We start from the raw sequence: 24,409 nt of genomic DNA, 5'->3' as shown, positions 1-24,409 counted from the left end.
CTGTATTAAGATACCGTCCAACTCAGACAAAGCCTGATGGGCCTAACAGGCCGTTTGTTCGTCTTAATGTACGGTGATCTAGCGTGGTGTTTAACTAACGCAACGCGTCCTCCCCGTTAACCCACATCGCATCGCACAATAACCAGCAACCCTCAGTTTTTCTCACATATATATTTGTTCCATCTACCCTTTCTCTACATTTTCCCCTCCTTTCAACACCAAAGTCGAAGTTTCTTTTTCTGCAAGGTAATTTCCATTTTTTTTCTTACTGCTCGTATCTTATCTGTTTTGTTTTATTTTGCATTGCGAATATTTGAAAGTTTATTATGATCGCAAATTTTTAGTATCTGATCGATTAATTTTGCAGTTTCGTAATGTCTACATTTGGCGCCGTTTCCGCCAATCATAACCCTAACAAATCATTAGAGGTATTCGTTATTTAATTTGTATATGATGTTTTATATGATTCACATGTTTAGTTTTAACTTCAATTTGCTAATTACTATTATCATTTACTTCAATTTTACTGTTGCTTTTACTAGTGAGCTTTATTTTAGTTTCTGTTTTTAACCTTGCGAGTTGAATAAATTCTGTTTCTTACTGTACTTTTCGAGGTTAAGGAGGAGAAACTATAAAAATTATATTCTTAGCTTTTGGTTAAGTAATACTTGAAGTAGTGATAATTAGACTAACTGAACGAACATACAGGTATGTTCGTGTTCGTTCCTAACTTTAACCGAACAAATGAACGAACACGAACATAAACAATTTTTTTTTCTTGTTTGTGTTCGTTCGTTAAGGAATGTAACTTGTTCGTGTTCGTTCATGTTCGTTCATTTAAATGATAAACGAACACAAATTAACGAACATAAACGAACGGATATAAATGAACATAAACAAACACAATAAACGAACGTAAACGAACACAAACAACCGTAAACTAACACAATAAATGAATATAAACGAACGTAAACAAACATAAATGAAAATAGATTTTCTTTCTTTCCTAACAATTTTAGGATTATATTTTATTTAATTGTTTTGGGCTTTTTTATTTGTATTTAAAATTAATTGAAATTTAAAATATTTATGGGTATTAGATTAAAATTTATTGAGCTTTAATATTTTAAATGGGTCTAGAGAGATTGGGCTAAACATAAATGAACACACATAAACGAACATATTACCGAACCTTCACGAACGTAAATGAACGAATGAGCCCTCTGTTTGTTTTCGTTCATTTAATTAAACGAACAAAAAATATTGTTCATGTTCGTTTGTTTAATAAATAAATGAATATAAACGAACTTCTCGCCGAACGGTTCACGAACGGTTCGTTTACAGGCCTAGTGATAATGCGATAGACTGATGATTCACTCTATTTTTGGATGTTTTCGAGATAAATATGGGAAATGGTCAATATCAGTGATTAAAAAGATGCTGTAATGAATAAAAGAATTTGAAATTTGAGCTTTTGATACCAAGGGTTTTTACATGCAATTTTTAGGTTGCGCAACCGCCCAGTGATTCTGTTTCAAGCCTTAGTTTCAGTCCCAAGGCCAATTTCTTGATTGCTACTTCATGGGATAATCAGGTATGTTCACTTTGCTTTGTTTTTTTATTTATTCATGTCATCTCAATCTCGTTCTTTAAGTTCTTGTATGAAGTTGGTTTATTGAAATTTCTTTCCTGTTGCTTCCCTTCCAGTTGGTTCAGTTAGCTGAAACATGACCCACTTCCCCTCCCTTTTGAACAATTTTTCAGGTGAGATGTTGGGAAATATCCCGGAGTGGTACAGCTGTTGCTAGTACACCGAAGGCATCAATTACTCATGATCAACCGGTAATGAGTCGGCATACATTCCATTTAGAGATGTATTATTCGACTCTTCAAGTTGTACTCATCTGATTCTGTTTTCTCTTTGCTCTTCTAAAAGGTGTTGTGCTCAGCTTGGAAGGATGATGGGACGACAGTCTTTTCTGGAGGCTGTGACAAGCAGGTCAAGATGTGGCCTTTATTATCTGGTGGTCAACCAATGACAGTTGCCATGCATGATGCCCCTATTAAAGAGGTTGCTTGGATTCCAGAAATGAACCTCTTGGCCACCGGAAGCTGGGACAAGACATTAAAGTAATACTCCCACCTTTCCTCATTTTTGTGCCATTGGAAAATTGAAGTCATGTTTTTAGATATTGGTTCTTAGTGATTAAGTTCATGTTGAGTAATGCATTTCATGCAAGGGTGCGCTTGCCATCGTGCTAAGTGGTAGTACCTGCATATTTGTAAATTCCTTGCTCAATTCACAGGAAGTATGATCATGTTGTAGTCAAAAGATACCTTGTTGACCAACACTAGATCATGTTGTAGTCACAAGATATGTCGTTGACTAACACTAGATCATGTTGTAGTCACAAAAAAATGGTTGTCCCTTTTTTCCATATGTATGGGGTAAGGGGGAGGTAAGATAGTAGGTTACCCCCAACACCAGGTTGAGAGCAGCTTTCGTAAGAGACCTCCGAATTATGAAATGCCCTTCGTGAGACTCGATCCCACGACCTCAAGGTTAAGAACCTTGTGCTCTACCAACTGAGCTGGATGGTCATTTCATGTTGTAGTCACAAGATACCTCATTTACCAACACTAATTGTTCACTAGGTCTAGCTGTGTAGGAGACTGTTCTTGTGTGCTAGAGGTATAATTATGACATGATAAATTTAGCTTTGACTTTTGGCCACATGTAGGAGATTTTGGGGACTATGGAAATAATCTATAACTTTAGGAAGGGATCTATCCGCTTCCAAACTTGTACATTCTGAAGCATCGTTTTTTATGTTAAAGCTGGTTTTTTATGGAGAGCATATTTTTGGTCTATTTTTTAGATTCACAGCCACATGTTTCTTGTGTTATCATTTGGTAATTAACTAATGAGTTTTCTGTATTGCTTTTACTTCATTCATCAATTTCTGGCAATTTGATTCTTTTATATTACTTTGGCTTTTAATCAACTTGGAGGTTTTTACCTTTATATTTAGATATTGGGATACAAGGCAGCCTAACCCAGTACATACTCAACAACTTCCTGATCGATGCTATGCACTCACAGTGAAATATCCATTGATGGTTGTTGGCACTGCAGATAGAAATCTAATTGTCTTTAACTTGCAGAATCCTCAGGTAGTGTTTTCTTATAACTCAAGGGTCTTCTCTATTTCAAATTGTGTGTTCAATTTTCATAGAATTATTGCTCCTTCACCCCCTCTCATGTGATTGATTTGTCATTTTTTGTGTCATTGTAGTTTAAATGTTATGTTTTGCATAACTAGTATTACATTTGTTGGTATGGAAAATTATTTATAAAGTGGTGGAAGCACTATAGGAATTAGGAATAATTGAATTAAAGGTGCACTCAACATCTTCCTTTCTATTTATAATCTATAAAGTCTTAGTGTAAGTGGTCCATACTAATGCATATGATTGTTGGACATAAATGGCGCTAATAGAATTTCTGATTGACAAGTTGAGAAATTAGTAACGTTTCTTGTTTGCTTTCCCATTACATCTTCATGTCGAATAACATTTACTGAAATGCTAGCAGAATGAATACAAGAGAATCACATCACCCCTTAAGTATCAGACAAGATGTGTTGCTGCCTTCCCTGACCAGCAAGGTTTTTTGGTATGCTTATTTCTTCCTTCCATCTTTCAGTTCCCAACAACGTGACACTTATATTCATTTGTCCCGTCATTTTGGCTAAATGGAGAAACAACTTTGGAAGACATCATTTATAATCTTGCCCCCTTCCTTTTGTGCAACAGTAACGGAATATATTCTCTAACAAAAAGAAGTAATGGAATAATTTCATTGGAAGCATTAACTTTATTGTTTTTCTTTACAGGTTGGTTCAATTGAGGGAAGGGTTGGAGTACACCACCTTGATGATGGACAACAGAGTAAGAACTTTACATTCAAATGCCACAGGGATGGCAGTGAGATATATTCTGTTAACTCGTTAAGCTTCCATCCTGTAAGTTTTGGGTCACCTTTTTATCTTCATGTTGTGTTCATTATTTGTTTCATGGAATCTATTTTGGGTAGATATTAAGCTTTTCTTGGTATGGAGGATGAAAAGGCATAAGGATGAAAATTTGTTAATCAAATGGTTAAGATTCATAGTCACTTGTAGCTTATAATTAGATTAAAAAGTTTCCATCCTTGCTCTATTCATCCTTCATACCAAATAGAGCCTCTGTTCTTAACCATTTTAGGGAGGTAACTTCTTTGGGTCATGGTCTGATGTTGCTGTTGTTTCAGGTACATCACACTTTTGCCACTGCAGGTTCGGATGGTGCTTTCAATTTCTGGGACAAGGATAGTAAACAGAGACTAAAGGTATTCTTAGAATCGTTTGGCTAAACCAATTTCTTTTGCTGTTTTTTTGGCCATTAGACTTCTTGACTACTTGTGCAAATAAGGATTACTTAAATTTGCTATTTTTCAAGAACTAATAACAAAGAAAACAGTGAACCGGAGTGTCTCAACAGTCTTATTGGATTCTATTGGAAAGTGTCACTGGTTGTTGAAGCCTGTAGCTCGATATGGCTGGCAGTGGCAGCCACTGCCAGCATGCCACCGACAATGATCTGCTTTTGGCATTTATAAAGTTCAAGAAACCTTTTAATGCTTTTATTATTACAGAGATCAATTTTGCGAAATGAAACAAGGAATTGTTTGCCATTTTTTTAATTAAATTGATGGTGGTCTGAACTTGATAAATCTAGCTCTGGCAGCAAGACCACCTTTGATGTATTCTGATTTGGTTATTAATCCCGTCTTTTGCTGATTTTCAGGCAATGTCAAGATGCAGCCAACCTATACCATGCAGTACTTTCAACAATGATGGATCAATATTCGCGTATTCGGTATTCACTCTGGAAGAATGCTTGATTTTCTCTTTGAACTGAATATATGTATATAATACATATATCGTGCAGTGCTTCTTACCCTGTATTTGCTATAGGTTTGTTATGACTGGAGTAAGGGTGCTGAAAATCACAACCCGTCAACAGCAAAAACCTACATTTTCCTGCACTTGCCACAGGTACATCAACACAAATGATTCACGTACTTGATCGTTTATTGTATTCATTAAGCTTTTTATTCAAAATGGCATTTTTAATAAGGAACTTCTTTTACATATGAATCTAACCGGTAATTTGTCTTGGAATACAGGAATCTGAAGTTAAAGGCAAGCCAAGAGTTGGAACAAGTGGTAGAAAGTGAAAGGGGTCAAGTATTGTTTAGAAAATGGCTGAACCCTAGAGGGAAAAGGTTTTGGCTCTGTATTGTTTGGTTTTCTAGACAGGCCTTTGGTTCTTCTTCCCCTATCAAGTGGAACAATTAGGATAGGAATGTGTGCTGTATGTACGTCAGGAATCCCCCCCCCCCACTCGCGAATATTTTCTCTTTCTTTTTAGTTTAGAGCCATAATTTTGTTGTGAAGTTGCAAACGGCCTTTAATCCGACTATTATTTCTCCCATTTCTGCAACTAGGAAACGAATTCTGTGTAATCATTAGGAAAGTTGTCACTTGTTGGTTATTTTGGGTTATCTTTGAGGTTACCTTTTCGGATCCTAGGAAAAGTTGTCGCTCTAGGCGATTTGTTGGTTATTTTGGGTTATCTTCGAGGTTAACTGTTGGGATCCTAGAGATCGAGGTTTAGGTAAACCATTATATTGTCATCCCCTTCCCATATTGTAAATGCACCAAAAATTATAAAATGTGAAAATAGTCGAATTAGGTCATTAGATCAGTCCAGATGTGAATCAAGTACAAGAAAGAAAATTGAATCACAGGCCGACCTGACCCATGATAACTAGTATGAGATGCCTAAATCAATTATTAAGACTTTTGTTTAGAGGACATCTCTTTGTTGGGCAAAATTTACCCATGTTTTAGTAGCTCCAAAGACCCAAGATGTGAGAAATAAGGAACGGCGATCTCAGCTCAGAGCCTGATGACAATTGGTGGGTTTTCGACGATGATACAATGAGCATCCAAAACATAAAAAGCAGTGCCTGTGGCGATCCATAATGACCTAGCTATCGAGCTATATTTTTGAATGAAAATGAACGAAAGGGTGGCCATTGGAGTCGACTTGTAAATCTTTTGGTTCATGGATTGCCTCTTCCACACCTAAGTAATAGACGTGGTCAAAGATTTCATCTCTCTGTTACTCCATGGCCATAAACAAAAGACAAAAAATATATTATATTATTGAAGAATGGTGCTTGAAAATTAGGTGTTTTTACTAAAATATCACTGCACCACCAATAATTACATGTTAGGCACTCTCACCCCTAATATTACCGATTTAGCACAATTTATGATATGGTGGTAATAAAGCCTTCGTGGGGTTCTGTCCGAGCTGGCGTTACGTAAGGAAAGACACGGATGGAAATCCGCGCCTTCGCGGGGTTTCTGACACGTATAGAAGGCGCGGATCAATACCTCAACCATCCACCTCCCACATTTATGGGAGCCTGTCTCCTCTCTCCACTCTTTCTATAAATACCACACCCCAAACACAACCTCCAAACCACACTCAAATATCAAATTATCTCATTTTTCAGAGTATCAATCTTTCTATTAAGAAGGTAAATTATTTTTATTGTATTATAATTAATCAATAATTTTTTATTTTATTAAATTTTATTATACTAATTTTTTTATTACTTTTTGCAGTTATAAAATGGAAAGCGGTTTGTTACGTTTAAATGAGAATCATATCTCGAGGCATTTTGCTGATACAATAACAATTTTAAATTCGGTTGTAATTTTAATTATTATGAATGTTTTATTTATTTGATTTTTTAGTATTAGTTTATATTTTAATTTGTATAATATTTATTAAATTAGGAGAAAATTTGTATATTAGATTAATTCATTTGTAACCTTAAGTTAGAGATACCTACTCGTGTATTGCCATATTTAGTCGAGGCTAGATTTGGTTACATAGCGAAATATGAAGGGTACTGTAACCTTGAATCAAACCTTATTTCTGCATTGGTTGAGAGGTGAAGACCAGAGACATACACATTTCATCTTCTGTGTGGAAAGTGCACAATTAAGCTGGAGGGTGTTTTTATATATTTGGGGCTTCCAGTAGATGGGGATGTGATTTCTGGGATGACGGATGATGACTGACATTCCTTGTGCGAGGAGTATCTTGGAGGTGTCCCGCCTAATTTCAACGGTGGTCGAATACCGTTAAATTGGTTGTATACAACTTTTAAACATTTGAGTCGCGACGCCTCCAAGGAGCATATTAAAATGTATGTACATACTTGCATATTACAACTCATAGAAGGGATCATGATGCCTGACAAATCACGTAACCAAGTTCATTGTATGTGATTGCGTCACCTCGCAGATTTTCATCATGTTGGTACACTTAGTTGGGGCTCTGCAATTTTGACATTTCTGTATAGGGAAATGTGTCGAGCTACTTACTATCGAAAAAATGCTATCGGCGGATATCTCATTCTTCTCCAATCTTGAACGTGGTGTTGCATGTCCTTTTTATGTCCGGTGGTGAAAATCTCGTTGGTTTTCTCGCTATTATTGAGGTAATTTCAATATTGATTTGGTATATAAATAATTTTATTGAGTATATAATGAAAATTATTTCATTGAATATGTGGTCAAGTGCAAGAAAAGATCATCGAGATTTACTCGATGAATTAGAATAAATTAGGCTACTCATTGATCAGAAGGTTGGTACAGAGGCATGTATTTAAATATTATTATCTACTTTTAATTATCGCTATATAATTAGAATATTATTTTAATAAAAATTATATATATTTGTTTTAGTTTCAATGGGCTCATTATTTTACTGAAGAAATGAGGATTTGCATCCCACATCACTTGAGAGACCCATTGGATGTTTGGATGGCGGTAATTCCATTGATATGTTATGATATTGTCGAGTGACATCCTACTGATCGTGTGCTCCGCCAATTTGGTTTTGTACAATCTATTCCAGAAGCACGTAAGAATCTCGGTGATATGCATATCATCAATAGATGGGTAAAAAAAGAAGTCGACTGGCTACTAAAGTACATCGAGTGGGTGATGATATGGGAGGATCGACATGGGTGTATTCCCCGTACGGAACCCATTTATGTGGATCATTACTCGGTTGCGAATGATTATTATGAGTGGTTCAACACGAACGAGAAATTGTTCCTACTTTCTAAGAAATCACTAGGTGAGAGCATTTATCGGCGTCGACAAAGACATCCATTATCACAGTATCATCATCCCCCGACTCGTGGACGGAGAGCAAGCGCTTTCGGCTCGTCCTCAGCTGCAGTACTGAAACCATCACAACACCCATAGTCTACACCGGTGTATATTTTGCAGCCATTTTAAATGACATCGCAACCGTATCAGATGGTACCATCGTTGTTTTATATGTCACTACAGTTAGGTCAGATGCCACTGCTTTTATACCAAATATTGCAACCACCACAAAGTTTTATGAACCCTCATGGCAGATATTATACTTCTATGCTTGTAGATCCAGCTTGGGGTTTATTACTGATTATTTGGCAGGTGAAGGTTCACCACATACACAAACACCTCTGGTGCAATTTTTGCACTTATCGATGTCGATGTTTACACAGTTTTTACAATTTTCTGTGAGTGATGGGATAGTCAGCCATACACCTCCAATGTCCTTATTCTATGGAGGTGTTACATCGTCATTTGTCTATCATCAACAATGTGTATTTGCTCCTGATGATGATGAGAGTGAGGATGAAGAACAAGTTATACGAAGAAATCATCATCGACGCAGACAGCTACCGCCTTGCGGAACAAATTCAAGACGCAGACATCGATAGAGTTGTTTAGTTCGTCTTGTTTTTATTTAATTTTGTTTGTTTACCAGTAGTTGTAACGTTTTTATTTAATTATGGATTTTTTTATTTATTTTGTTTATTAATGTTTTTAATATTTAATTATTCGAATTGCTTTTATTATTTAATTGTTTTTATTGTTTGAGTTGTATCATTTTCTTGTAGTTACTTTCATTAATTTTCACTTGAGTAGTCCATTACTCGGTGATGCTCAAATGACATTAACTTAAAGTAAATGAAAATTAAATAACAGAAACTTAGATTTCATAAACAACAACTACATCATCAACGATTACTTGATGACAAAAGAGATTAACATTTTTTCCTATTGTGTCATAGGTTTCTACAATGTTCACAACTTTTGTTTTCTCTAGAAGTCTCCCAAATATCCATATCACAATGAATTCGAGTGGATTTTGGACGATCAGACTTCCTCAATAAGGACAAATCTGGTACAATCAGAAGCCAATTATGAACCTCATTAGGGTCTTTCTCATTACCTCTGGGGAAACTCAAATTTATATACCTTAAACACTTCTGAAATTTGGTATACGAAATCCAAAAAATGGTTATTGTCTTGACGGGTATGAGAGCAAGCTGTTATGACATTGGAGCATGGATACTTCAGAGCTTAAAAAACCCACAATCACATTGTCTGTCTCGTAGATTAACTCTGAACGAGTTAGATTGAATCCCTTGAAGAGGTCGTGGTATCTCTGTTATACAAAGTAATTCATGGGTTCTAGAGAATACTGTTACAGACATTCCATTTGATACATCAATTCTTTTTTGTAGATCTATAACTAATCTTGGGTGATAGACATGACCGTTTTTCATCCATGTTTGAGCTTGTCCCCTGAACTTGGAAAAAAGTGTTCCCAAACTAAAATACATCGTTTTAACCAAAGATGTTACTGGTAAATGGCATGCCCCCTTTAAGGTCGAATTGATAGACTTAGCCAAGTTGGTCGTCATGTGTCCATATCGACATCCACCATCATATGTATTTGTCTATATTTCTTTGTTGATGAGGTTGATGTAATTGTATCCTTCCTCGTTCTTTCCTCATAAATCTTGAAGCATAGACTCAAATGTTTCAGGTAATAGTTCATAACCTGAGCATCAAATGTAGAACTTACTATTAAGTTTCCATAAAAAAAGATTGAGAAATAAAAAGCAACATTTTGACATACCTATCCATACAAGTAATTGGTGCTCATCATTCTTCTTGAAATTTCCATGATAGTTAGTAGCAATGTGTCAGATACAGTACCGATGTTGGACACATGGTGGTTGCCAAATTGGACCCAAATAATCCATTACTGCTTTGATCCCAGCTTCACGATATGAAATGACGTAGATTTTTTCCCTCATGACAACATATAAGAGTAACTTTTTTAGGAAAAAAACATAAGAATATGTATCTTCTCCTTCAACAAGGGCAAAAACAACTGGAATAATGTTGTGATTACCATCTTGGACAACTGACAATAGTAAAACTTGCTTGTATTTTCCATACAAGAATATCTAATCAATTTGGACCACGTGCTTGCAGTATTTCACAGCATTAATGCACTGTGGGTAAGTCCAAAAAAGTCGGAAGAATTGACATCGATTATGAAATACTCGATCATTGTGGTATGCACAACAAGTTTCAAAGTCGAGAATTATCCCAGGATTCAATCTGTTCAGTACCTTAAACCAACTTGGTAGTTCGTTGTAAGATGCATCCCACTCGCTGTGAAGTTTTTAATGACATTCTGCTTTGCCTTCTATGCTTTTATGTATAAGATGGTATACCCATATTATGACTGTATAGTTGAAATCAGCACCGCAATAGCTATATGGAAGCTTGCTTTGACCATGGGCATGATGGCTTCGCAAATAATGTTGGAGTCTAAGTTGGGATGATCCTAGTTGATCCCTCCAGCACAACATGTGTGAGGACCGTTATATACCATTAGTTCCCATATATTGTTTGTCCTCTTCCTCTTCGATACATGAACAATCCAGTTGCATCAGTTATCACAGTATACATAGTGTCAAATATACTTTTTAGTGGTGGAACGGTCGACTCTAGATTGAACAGAATTACGAATGTTGTAATTCTTAATTGCCATCACCGCTTCTTCTTTTCATGAAAACTCCATTCCTTTATATAACTCGCCATCATTGACTAATGCGTTAAATCCGTAGTCACTGATATTAGACATATCCGTAAATTTTAGCCCTTATATTGCACCATAATCAGCTTTATATATGTGAGTTTGAGGTTCAGTGTGTACCGTATTTATAGGAACTTCATCTACATCATTATTATTGGAGTACATGTTGAACTGTAATGATTTTGGATGAACGAATAGTCCAGTCTCAGCACCATCTGCATCTGGCTCACGAAGAGGTTCTTTTAGTGGATGTTGAACTATATTTTGATATAACAATTAAGGCAATATGTTTTTGCACTTGAATTGAATTTATTCAAAGTTTTCAAAGTTTTCAAAAATAATTCAAAGTCCATTTAAAAGTGGAATTGAGCACAAAATGATTTTCTGTACAAGAAGTACCGATACTATTCTTACAGTATCGATAACTCATGAACAGTGTTCATATGGTACCAATACCAAAGATAAAGGAAGTATCGATACTCACTAGGTAATATCGATACTACCAGCATTGCTTAAATTTCATAATGCAAAAATGGTACCGATGCCCAAAGGAGTACCGATACTACTCTACATAGTAGTATTGATACCATGAGCATAGTATCGTTGACATCAAGCCCCAACGGCTAGCTAATTTAAATATAACAAATGTAGTACCGATACCCTCTGTTCTGGATAGCTTTATTTTGCACGAAAATTGATCCCCAACGTCTCCAAAACACTCCCAACGGCTAGAAACGGTCACAAAAACATTCCAACATATAAAAACAAGTTGATGACACTTGAAAAAGGGTTAGAAACACCTATCCAAGCAATCAAACACAAGAGAATAGTTTTTCATTCTTATTTTCATTTCTCTTGTAAATATTGTGTTTGTGTGAGCTTAATTCATTGTAAACACCTACCTTTGAGAGATTTATTTGTTTACTTCTTTTTTCCTTTTGTCCTTGAAAAAGAAAAAACAAATTAGTGAATTTGTTAGAAAATCCTTAGTGAGGAGCTAAGGTAGTAGATGTAGACTTGGTTGATAAGTCGAACCACTATAAATTCTTGTGCCAAAATTTTCTATCTTTTGCTCTCCTTACTCCTAATCAAAATATTGTTAATTAACCCCCTTGTGCAATTTTCGGTTGTTCAATTAAGCCACTTTAAATCCTAATAATGGAGATGAGGGTTCCTTCACGATGTCAACATTTAGGTCGAACAAGCTGGTAGTTGAATGTCTTCCCCTTGAACTTGAAAACATCTCAACATTGAGGTCTAATAAGCTCACAATTGAATGTCTCCCCCTGAAACATGAAGGCATCGTGTCAAATGAGTACTGCGCAGATTGCTGCGTCGAGGGCATCTCCATATTTAGGTTAAAGAAATTGGCATATGAATGCATTTCCCTTGAATTGGAAGCGATGTTGCCATACGAATTGTTTGTGGAGCCACCTCGGTAATTATTGTAACAAGTTGCTGATGAATGTCTCCCCATTGAACTTGATGGGATCGTACCATGATGTGGATTCTCATTAACGAGTTAAAATCATTACACATTACTTGAGTTAGGATGTCAACTTGATTAGCTTGTTGAGTTAGCCCATAGTAGGAGCATAATGACATACCACGAATAGCATGCACTTTAACAAATGCTGCATACATCTGTGTATCAGCGTCTGAATATTGATTCTGAGAATCAACCATCATAGCAACATTGTCATCATTGGAGAGTTCGAATGTTGTATAAGTTAACGGAAATACTGCGGTTGTAAATCTGTACTGAAGTGAAGACAATCTTCTAGTACTTCCAACATGAACCTTCCTTGAAATTTTAGTTATCAGCTCCTCAAGAATGATATTTCTCTTGAAGGATATTCTGACAAAATGATTTGATGCGAAGACGACGTTGGTTTTATCTTCCCAAATATCTCCATCATAGTAAACAATAGCTAAAATATGTGTCATTTTGAGAGTTTTAAAGATTAAGAGTCTTATATCTGCAAAAACAATAGTTGAAATATGCCTAATTAAATAAATAATATATGAATTAAAATATAAACTAATCCAAAAAAATTAAAAATTTCACAATAATTTAAATAACATAATTTCATGTTCTAACCTTATCGGTAAAATGTCTCGAGGTATTATCCCATTTTCCAATTTTACAACCGCTAAAAATTATACAAAATAATTAATACAATAAAATTTGTTCAAATAATTAAATATAAAACAAATATAATATTATAATAAATAATTTTACATTATAAAAACAATAACAAAATCTACTTAGCTTAATAGAAGGAATTGATAGAAGCGAGAATAAGCAAGTAATTTTGGTTTGGTGATTTTTGTATTCAGAGGGGTCCTTATTTATAGGGGAGAGAAAGGGTTTAAAACTCGAGCTTCCAGGCTCGGGTAATTTTGGAGTATCAATAATTCAACGTGCATAATGGAAGGCGCAGATCATTCGTATTAAAACCCCTGTGAAGGCGCGAATCACCATATGCGCCTTTCTTTACGTGGCGCCAGCTCGGACAGAACCCCTTGAAGGAGCGGATGACGATCCGCATTTTATTACCACCGTGTCAGAAAGGGTGCTAGATCGGTAATATTAGGTGTGAGGGTGCCTGACAGATAATTATTGGTAGTAAGGGTGATATTTAGGTAAAAATGCCAAAATTACACAAAAACGTGGGTTTCTTTGTCCTTGCCTTGTTCTATGGCATATGGGTAGGTTTTCTATGTATTTGTAAATGTGACGTTAGCCATGTTACCTTTGTCCATTAACTAATACATGAAGCACAAGAGCACCTTACCCTTAATTTTTCAAAAGTAAATTTACATGAGATACAATCAAAATAAATTGAGTTTTTATATACAAGATTTTGGAAACAAAAAAAGGTTAAAGCTGTTAAAATTTAGAGAGAAGTGTCCATTTTACGCATTAGATTAAATTAATCATATCGATTAATATGATGATTTTGATTTAAAGTCTTAAATAAAATTTAAAACTTAAATTCAATCTAACTTTGATATAATCCATTGAAAGCATTTAAAAGAACCTCACAAAGATACATAAACTTATATGTTGAAGTTTTGTATCATATAAAATTACGTATGAACCTTAATAATTCGCTTCTCCCAAACAAGTAAAAAAAACGTAATGGAAAACCCTAACGAGAGAAACAACTATACCCTTACCGAAATCCTCCTATCGAAGGGAGGAAGACCGCTGGATATTTGTTTACAAGGGAAGGAAACAGTAGTTTCTGGCAAGGAAAGACCCAAACTGAACGGGGAAGATGTTGGCAAGATAGAAGACGTGGTCATGGCTAAAAATCCGTCTGTCAATGAACATGCAATAGAAAACGAGGGAAATCATATGAAGAAAACCCTAGGACAGGAGAATATGAGATCATATGCGGACATGGTATTGGGGTTATCCAACTCCATAAGACCATCATGCATGAGAACAGAGGAATAAGAAATCGAATTAAACGAAGATGACTATATCATCGACAGAAAGGGGGAGTTCCCGACGATTAAGTTCTCTGAAAGAATTCATAATTTAATAGACCAGAACATGCAGAGGTATGTTATAGTCCGATTGTTAGGAAGGTCGATAGGATTCAAAACCCTATAATCAAGAATCATGGCCCTGTGGAAACTAAAAGGAAGATTCCAATTAGTGGATTTTGAGAATAACTACTTTATTGTTTAACTGAAATATGAAGAAGATTATGTTAGAGTTCTAAAGGAAGGATCATGGACTATTTACGGAACTATCTTACCATTCAACCATGGAATCGGTCTTTCTCTACCCTTGAGAAGCATCCGTCTCAAATCGTGGTATGGATTAGATTACCCGGATTGCCTTATAAATATTACAACAGGAACTTGTTTATGATGATAGCTTCAACCATAGGAAAGGTTGTGAAAGTAGAATACAATACGAGTTAATGTGAGAAAGGTAGGTTTGCACGACTAGCTGTGATGGTGGATCTAACCAAGCCCTTGTACCCATGTATAGGGATTGAAAAATTCATCCAAAAACTCGAATATGAAGGCCTACAACTAATTTACTTCAACTGCGGGGTATGCGGACATTCCAAAGAACAATGCGAGGTACTGGAGCAAGTGAAGATACCCAGCCAAGAGGAAGGCACGAGTAATACAGCTGAACGACAGGATAAGCACATAGAGCCCAGGTCGGATGATGTAGCTAAGGAAGGAACATACGAACCTTGGATGGCAGCTGAAGCAAGGAGACGAAAACCAAGGAAGGAACAACCAGGAAATAATGCAAACGACAAACAAAATATTCGTATTGTAGGAACTCGATTCTCCATCTTACAGGAGGAAAATATTTCCGGCAAGCAAATGGATCAACCAACCCAAATAGAAGAGAGGAAAAGAAACGATAATGACTAACGGGAGAAAGGAAAACAATGTCAGGAAAAGGAGGTGACAAAGAACACTCAACTGAAGAAGGAAAACACGTCAGCACAAGTGCAATACAGATAGGCACGAGGAAGTAAAGCAGAAGGAACCTCACGAGGAGGGAACTTGGAAACATCAACAAAGGAAATAGAGAAGAGCCGGGAATCTCAAGGCACCATGGTAAAACCTGTTGACATAAAACCTCATGTACTAAAATCGAGTAGTCACTAGGACTTCGAACAAGGAAACATTTACAGTTGTAGGCTGGTAGCCAGTCAAGACGACCATACACCTGAGATAACTATTCAAGAAACAGTCAGGGATAATTGAAGTCACACAGTAGTCATGATTATAGAGAAGGGTCAGGATTCGAAAGGAGAATGAAGAGGAAAAGGAAGATCAAGAGCAAGAGGGGGCCCATATGGACAAGCAAAGAAGGTAAGAAAAATGGCCTGAGATCCGGGAAACAGTACAAACTGAAAATACCTGACAAACCAAAACCCTTAGACCAGGTGGATCCAGTTCCCAATAGTCTTGACTCATTATTGTTGACTAACTTGGCTAACATAAAAATTAAGTCCAGTGACAACGGGAAGTCAAGCGAAGGTACGAGCATCAGCAAGACAGATCAGGATAAACCTAATAATGAGTTATTGCTAAATAACATGCTCGAAGTCGCTGTTCGAGAAGATTCTTGTCTATATGGCAATCCAGAAGTGAAGCACATCCCAGTGATTCCTTTACATGATTAAATTTACTTTCTGGAACTGACAAGGGACAGGCAATCCCTCTTTCAGAAGAATTTTAAAAGACATGATAAGAAGACACAAACCACAAATATTGACACTGTTGGAAACCAAAATCAACAGTAAAAAAGTAGAAGAAGTAATCAATAAGTTGGGTTATGCTAAATCATTCCGAATAGAAGCTCAAGGATTCAGTTACGGTGTATGGATCCTATAGGACGAGGACATAATAGATATTCAGCAAGTCACTAACCAATTTGTCCATGGTAGATGTAAAATCAAGGATAATAAATGGCTCGTGTATACTGCAGTGTATGCGAGCCCTCAAGTGGAAACAAGAAAGCTATTATGGAACAAACTAAAACATTGGACTGAACAATAACGAAGCATGGCTTCTAGGAGGTGATTTCAATGCCTTATTAAATGGGGATGAACGGATGAGAGGTGCAACAAGGGGATCCGAGATCAGCAGAGCCTTCACAGACTTTGTCTTTGACCTGAGACTCCAAAATGTGTGATTCCTAGGTCCCAAATTCACGTAGAGAAGAGGTAGTTCATATCAAAGGCTAGATGGGTTCCTAATCAATGAAGGATGGTTACGTTAATTCCTTGATTCCTTAGTTTTACATCTTGAAAGAAGGGGTTCTGATCATAGCCATATACTGCTCTAATCCGAGGCAGGTGAGACTTCAACAAACCCACCATTTCATTTCTTGGCAGCATGGAATAATCACCCATTATTCAAACAACTTTTAGAAGCAAGCTGGGATAAAGAGAAAGATGTAATTTCAAACATTGAGGTGTTCAAATCTAAAGTTTTGTTATGGAACAAAGAAACTTTTGTCCATATTGGTAGCAAGAAAAAGAAGCTCTTGGCACGACTAAGATGCATTGAGAAGGCACTGGAAAAGAAGCATTCAGATTTTCTAATTGAATTAGAAAAATAACTTCGTGGTGAATTAGATGTTGTCTTAGAGAAAGAAGAATACATCTGTTTCAAAAAACAAGGTGTAGTAACCAATTTTTGGTCCCTACATAGCTTCCATACATTGATGTCCCCCATGCACAACCCATGCCCTGCTGTAACACAACCAAATCCAGCAGCCCATACCTCACCTATGCTGTTGCACAACACCTCACGCCAACACCATGCCTCGTCCATGCCCTGTCAATACTTCATCCATCATCAATCCAACAAGCAACCATAAATAATAACCAGAGAGGAGAATCAGAACGGGGGGGAGGGAGAGAAAAAAAAGAAATCAGGGGAAAAAAGGATGTAACAAGAATTCTTTTTAATCAAAAGCAGAATCGAAAATCCTAAGGTATTTTAGCTTTGATTTCATTTTCAGTTTATTTGTACCAATTGTTGGAACTGTTTTGATTTTTTGTTCGAGTGTCTAGATCTAATGTGTTATTTTCCCTTATTACTTTGTTTAGAAAATGTTCAGGTTTACAATAGGTGAATCTCGTTTCAGTCCCTCATAGTTAGCTGCATATTTATATTTTGGTCACTTTTACAGTTTATGTATTTGTATTTTGTACACCATGTTCATATAGTTGTATTTTGGTCACTAGATTTATGGTTAATCACGATTTAGATACCTATTTTTACTATGTTTTTCATTATAGTCACCAGGAGGTTCATGTTATTAGTTTATTCTGATATTGACATTCTGTTTTATTTTGTTTCAATCAGGTCATCATACATGTTGTTTTGTTTGTTTTGAAATCGGCCACTGATTTTTGTATTGTTTCATTTTGGCCATTGATTGATTCTGTTTTTTTTTGTTTTATGATTCTTATACTGTAGTTTCAATTTACACAGTTTAGTCACTTGTCTATAAAGCTTAGTTATTTTATGTTATTTGCGTATGGTTTGCCATGTTTGTATGTTTATATTTTAATCCATGTTATAATCTTAATGTACATATTATGTTCCAAAGGTATTTGTGCATGTACAAATTTATTTATTTTTATTTTTATTTCATTACATACGCGTGTTGTATCATATATGTCTATATACATAAATTTATTAAATTCATTTTACCCTTGTATATTGTATATATATATATATATATATGTACACATATTACCAATGTTTGTTCCATATTATTTAATTTGATTTATTTTAATTTGTAATTATCTAGTTGTCAATATTTTATGTTGTTCATTTGAATATTTTCAAGAACAAAGATTTGTAGAATGAGCGTGGAAAGTATCATTTGATCGAAGTGATACAATCCGATACGACATTCGAACAAAGGTGAACTTGAAATAAAATTGATTTTGTTTGCTAATTAATTCCTTTTATTTTAAGTTGAACAATGCGATGTATGTTACTAAATAGCGATGTACTTTATGCGAAGATTGATTTTCATTTTATATTCGATTCACGTTTTTTAATATTATTGAGGAGGGAATATTCTTTAACTGATAAGAAATATTCGAGTTAGCTTTCCCGACGGAGGATTGCTAATTTTGAGATTTCTTTTCGAGTTAAAGAATTTTCTCTAATTATTTAATTCGAAGCAAATTAATCAATGTTCGATAAATAGATCACATTTTAACTTTATATTCGATTTGTAATTTCCACCATTTACGACAATGTGTAAGCGACACAGTACCAATTTTGGGCGTTGTGAGGGTATTTACCTTTCCCCACACGTAACCGACTCCCGAATCCATTTAAATGAATCTTTAGTAACGCAGACCGAATTTTGTCATAAAAATGATTTTTCTTAAAATTGTTTTAAAAGACGTTTAGGTATTCGACCTACCTAACCCAAAGGTCGATGGCGACTCCATTTTCCATTTTATTTCAATCAATTCAAAATCACTCAACTTTCCAAAATTTAAGTCATAATCGTTTTTTAAAATAATATTAAATTGTTTTAAAAAAAATGGTTATGACAGCTTGGCGACTCCGCTGGGGACATCTAGAGAGTCAGGCTGTCGGTCGCTTATATAGGGTCGTTATGGTGGAAATTATAAGTTCGAATCTTTAGTAAAACTATGATCTATGTATTGAATTTTTATTTATTATTTTATCTCTTTATTTTTATATACTAACATTTTAATTGTTTTTTTTTCAGATATTTCTTAGTTCTCGTTGGGTGTTATTTTTTTATTTTCCCTGTTTTTTTTTAGTCAAAGGTTTGTTTGTTTCTCCTCACACACATCACTTTCATTAGCATAACACGAGCTCTAGACATGAGCTTCGATCCAAATTAGTTAGGGTGTCTGCTTTACTCTCGTAAGAATTTATTCTTCGTATGAGTTTTAGCAAACAACCCATGGGATACATACCTTATACCTTCGTAGGAATTTATTCCTCGTATGGGTATAAGGCAGTGAATCCCCTCGAATTGAACTCGGTCCGTTTGAAACCTGTAATGGGTGAGGATTGAGGGTTTGGTAGCCCAAGGGGGCACCGACATCAAGGACAATTCGAGTCCCTTTTTTCCTGTTAGAGCTGAAACCATGCATATAGTGAACCATAGAACGGTCACACTAGGTAGAGTCATACTGAACCTCTGTCCGTCAATAGGTACCCAAAATAAGCGTACACAATGGAGAAACCCTCTAACCTTTTATTTATTTTATTTATTTATTTTTGAGTGTGTAGAATAGATTTATTCTGTTACAGCATGTGAAATAGAATTTAGGTGCAGTTAGAATTTAATTAATTTAGGAGGGTAGAGAGCATGTTCGGGTAGGACCCTTTTTGAGGAATATTATTCGGGTAGATAATACATAAATAGAATAGATTTATTTCCTGTTTTATATATCTTTTTATGTTAAATTTATACAATTGTTTTGACTAACTGTTTTGTTTGTTTTGTTTATTTTTTCATACTGCATAGACATATCATTATAAAAGGCGATTGATCTGTGAGTATCGATAAAGTGGAAAGACTTTCACGATGGAAAGGAGTTTCCTAAACAAAGAAGTGAATCCAGCAGATGTAAGGAACTGGTCCGAAGCCAAGCAGAAAGAGCAGGGAGATAGTCTATCAGGGAACTACGTGTCAGATCTGTCTGATTATATACCAGCTTCTTTAAAACAGAATGAGCTTCAGGGATTGAAAACAATTTGGGAAAGTTGGAATCTTATTGGAGGCAAGCTTTTCGCAGACTTATGGGGATATATTTCATCTGATATACGTGAAGGTAGATCCGGTTCTCATACGAAGCATAATAGTTTTGGAATCCGGCCTATAGTTGTTTCACATTCACCGAGAGGACATGACTCCAACCCTCGAGGAATACCAATTTCTGTTGAATTTGCCAAGCGTTAAAGTAGACAAAGTTTACTCCCGATCGATAAAAGGGCCTTCTTTTAAGTCAAAGCTTGCAAAGATCTCGGGCACAAGCGACAAATGGGTAAATGATCGCTTGCAACGCAAGGGAGAAAGTGAGGAGTGCCGTGGTCTCACTTACAAAAGATAGCTGAAGCACACGTAGATGAAACGTGCGTAGAGATGTATTTGCTTTGGGTATATATGGTTTGGTAATCTTTCCAAAATGTTTGGGGCTGATCGAGCTAGCAGTAGTCGATTTGGTTGAGAAGTTAGGAAGAGGTGAATCCAGTCCATGCGATTCTTGCTGAAACTTTCCGATCTTTGAATATATGTAGAAGGTTGGGGGGAGGTCGTTTTATGGGCTGTGCTCAATTGCTTACTGTGTGGATCAGAAGCCATTTCTGGAAGGAGGAAAAGGTCAACTATAATCGTTTTTTGAAAGATTATTCTCCTGTTGCTGAGTACCTTACGAAGGAGTGGCCTGAAGTATCTCAGAAAGATCAATGGATTGATTTCTTCCGGAATCTACAGAGTCAAAACATAGCATGGCGAACACCGTGGCTGATGCATACACAAATCTTGTTCAAGTGTGGAGATTTGGACTGGATTATATTACTGGGACTATGGGGAGGAGTGGGATACGCTCCTTTGTTGATATTGAGACAGTACGGTGCCCGACAGTTTGTTCCTGTGACTCATGGGTTGACTGGTGCTGAATTTGATTATAAAGAAGGCAATTATAGAAAGAAAATCAAGATGTGGCTGATTCCTGGAGGATGACTTTTAGGACTAAAGTAATTGGAGCAGATGTTATCTTGACGCCTGATTATGAAAGCCTGGAGAATCAGGAGGGTAAATGATAAGATACCTTTAACATCTGGAGAGGGATCAAGGTCGATAGAAGAACAAATCAGAAATATCCCTTCGAATTTGGAAATCCAAAGAATTGAGTTTGAAATGGAAAAGGCTAAAGATTCCAAGAAAATAGAAGAGATGGAGAGAGAAAACTTCATGTTGACTATCGAGGCTGAATTTCATGCCAGACAGTTTATAATGATGAGAGAACGGAAAGAGGAGGTGGAAGCCGATTTAGAAGATTTAAAAAAGGATTATCAAATGATACAGCAAGTGAGAAAGAGACTTGGATCCAGAGAATTAGCAGCTGCAAGACGGTGAATCAAAAGTCTGGAAATTGAGAACAAGTGTCAGATCAAGAAGATAGAAGCTGGAAAAGCAAAAGTATGCGAGCTAGAGGCCGATAAAAAGGAATGATCAAGCAGTATAAAGTGAGGCTCGTAGAGTCAAAACTCCATGAAGAAAAAGAAGTCAGCCTGAAAGAATTAGAAGAAGAAAAGAATCAAGTCCAGGGGTTAAAAACTGAGATGAACAGTATAATTGAGGACTTTGAGGACAAAGATCGAAGAATTTTAGAGCTCGAAGAAGATAGAAAGCGAAAGAAAGAAGAGATGTGGTCTGAGAGACAGGGATGGAATCGAATCCTCGATAGAAAGCAGGCAGAGATTGGATCGTGGATGCAGAGATTCTCTACAAAAAGTCAGCAAGTAGATGAGCTCACGGGGGAAATGGGAGAATTACAGATGAGATTCGAACAGGAGATGAACCAATCTCAAGCTATGAATGATGAGCTCAAAAGTCACGTATCAAACCTTGAGCAATCCCTTCTGCAAGTGCAAGTTCCTCCCGCTTCAGTGGACCTAAGAGTTGCTCTCGAAGAAAACAAATCCTTCCAGAAGGAAATCAGAGAATTGAAAGTGAACTCCAGAAATGTCGAATTCATATTACCAGTCTAGAAAAAGAAATCAAGCGCATCAATAAAGGATGGGAAAATACATATGAGCATTATCGATCCTTGGTAGAAGAACGCGAGCGCATGATGGGGGAAGCTATTGCTCAAATGGGTGAAGTGGCTCGGTACATAAACGAATTAGCCAATAGAGCGGAGATCATCCAACTGCGCACAAATCCGGTTTCTGAATATACAAGGGAGATCATCGCCATTATGAATGAAATTGTAGAGCTGAGTCTGAGGGCTAGGCCTTATATGTAATAGAACTCCTTTGTAATGAGTGGAACTTTTTATCCAATGAAAGTATTTCCGAATGGTTACTGCTTGGGTCAACGCCTTTTATTTGCATTTCATACTTGCATCATTCATTATGCATAAGTAAATTCATCATTTATAATGCATCACCAATAAAATGTATCATTTATAGCACATTACCAATAATATACATTCGAATTTAAAAGAACAATAAAATTAATTTCCGAAGGGTTATGTGACAGACGATTCTGGCAAGTAAAAACTCCAATCCTTATCACACGCGAAGTAGAGCCATGGATGCCAAGCTTGATCAATTAAAGAAGGAAATGCAAGAAGATTTACTAAGAATACAACAAGAATGGCAGGCAAAGATGGATCAGTCACAAAAGTCAATTATAGATCAAATCCTGCAAAGCCAGGCTAATATGATGAGATGATGACCAAGATGTCTGGGTTACGTACTGAAACAGTTAAAGAACCAAGCACTGCCCCTGTTGAAGTTTCTAGGCAGGAGTCTACCCGAGACTAGTTATCTCACCTGAAAAGCTAGTTGAGCATCCTGCAGGGTCTTCAGCGGTAAAGGTTCAAATGGCCACGACTAACCCTCAAAACAGTCCTTATGAGTATATTGATGTAGATCCTGAGGAAATGGAGAAACCTAAAACGGAAGTACCAGAGCATTTAAAGGACTGGTGCAAAGGGTTTTTAAAGAAATGGGAAAGCAGGGCTCTCAAGACGGAATGAATGCAGAGGAATGAGTCTTGTGCCAGACTTAGTATTACCACCAAAGTTCAAAATGCCGGAATTTGAAAAGTATGATGGAAAAACTTGTCCTGTTGCTCACTTGACCATGTTTTGTCGAAGAATGACAGGATTTGTGAAGGATGATGGGCTATTAATTCACTGTTTCCAGGCCAGCTTGACGGGGTCAGCTGTCAGATGGTATAACCAATTAACCCGAGCTAAAATAGGGTCTTGGAAGGATTTGGCCAATGCGTTTAAAGAACAATATCAACACGTTACCGACATGATGCCTGATCGTGTTACTCTCCAAAATATGGAGATGAAGCATAATGAGACCTTCCGACAATACGCTCAGCGCTGGAGGATATTGCTGCTCAAGTGCACCCACCACTTATTGAGAGGGAGTTTATAACCATGTTCATAGATACGTTAAAATCTCCTTATATTGATCATATGTTAGGAGTGGCAACTAAGAGCTTCTCTGATATCGTGATGTGCGGAGAGATGATCGAGAGAGCATTAAAGAAGGGGCAGATTGTCGGTAGCCAAACTCCTGCAAAGAAACCCTATGTGAAAAGGAAAGAAGGAGAGGTGAATAATGTAAATTTCTCTGTGAGTAAGCCGAAGATGGGAAATTCTTCTTCATCCCAAGGAGAGACTAAGCGCGAGCATAACAATGAAAGGATGACGTTCACTCCCATACCAATGACTTACAGGAGCTCTTCCATGGATTAGTCCAAGCTCACGTAGTGTCACCAAAATTCATTGATCCAATTAAACCACCTTATCCAAAATGGTTCAACGAAAATGAGACATGTGAATATCATGCAAATCTCAAAGGACATAACATTGAAAAGTGTCTCGCTTTCAAAAGAGTGGTTGAAGATCTGATCAAGAGAAAGGTGGTGTCCTTTAATGATTCTGAAGCACCCTGTGTTGCTGCAAACCCGCTTCCAAATCATCAGAATCAGGGATGAACGCTATTGAGAAAATCAGAGAATTAAAAGGAGAATTGAAGAAGTAAGAACACCACTGAAGTGGGT

At 36.4% G+C, this 24,409-nt stretch overlaps 1 protein-coding gene across 1 annotated transcript; it reads left to right on the top strand.

Moving 5' to 3' along the window:
• Window positions 1–207: 207 nt before the first annotated feature.
• On the top strand, window positions 208–5,489 carry LOC120148573 (protein RAE1-like). The gene is made up of 12 exons (XM_039161653.1): window positions 208–246; window positions 368–428; window positions 1,508–1,594; window positions 1,765–1,842; window positions 1,937–2,130; window positions 3,033–3,174; window positions 3,596–3,676; window positions 3,897–4,025; window positions 4,313–4,390; window positions 4,849–4,920; window positions 5,019–5,099; window positions 5,231–5,489. Exons 2-12 carry the CDS (start codon window positions 375–377, stop codon window positions 5,279–5,281), a joined length of 1,047 nt encoding a protein of 348 aa, XP_039017584.1. The 5' UTR covers window positions 208–246; window positions 368–374; the 3' UTR covers window positions 5,282–5,489.
• The last annotated feature ends 18,920 nt before the right edge of the window (window positions 5,490–24,409 follow it).

This window comes from Hibiscus syriacus, unplaced genomic scaffold, assembly GCF_006381635.1.
Source record: "Hibiscus syriacus cultivar Baekdansim isolate YM2019G1 unplaced genomic scaffold, ASM638163v2 tig00110963_pilon, whole genome shotgun sequence".
Classification (NCBI taxonomy): Eukaryota; Viridiplantae; Streptophyta; class Magnoliopsida; order Malvales; family Malvaceae; genus Hibiscus; species Hibiscus syriacus.
The sequence above is the reverse complement of the archived record's forward strand: the minus strand, read 5'-3'. Positions and strand labels throughout refer to the sequence as shown.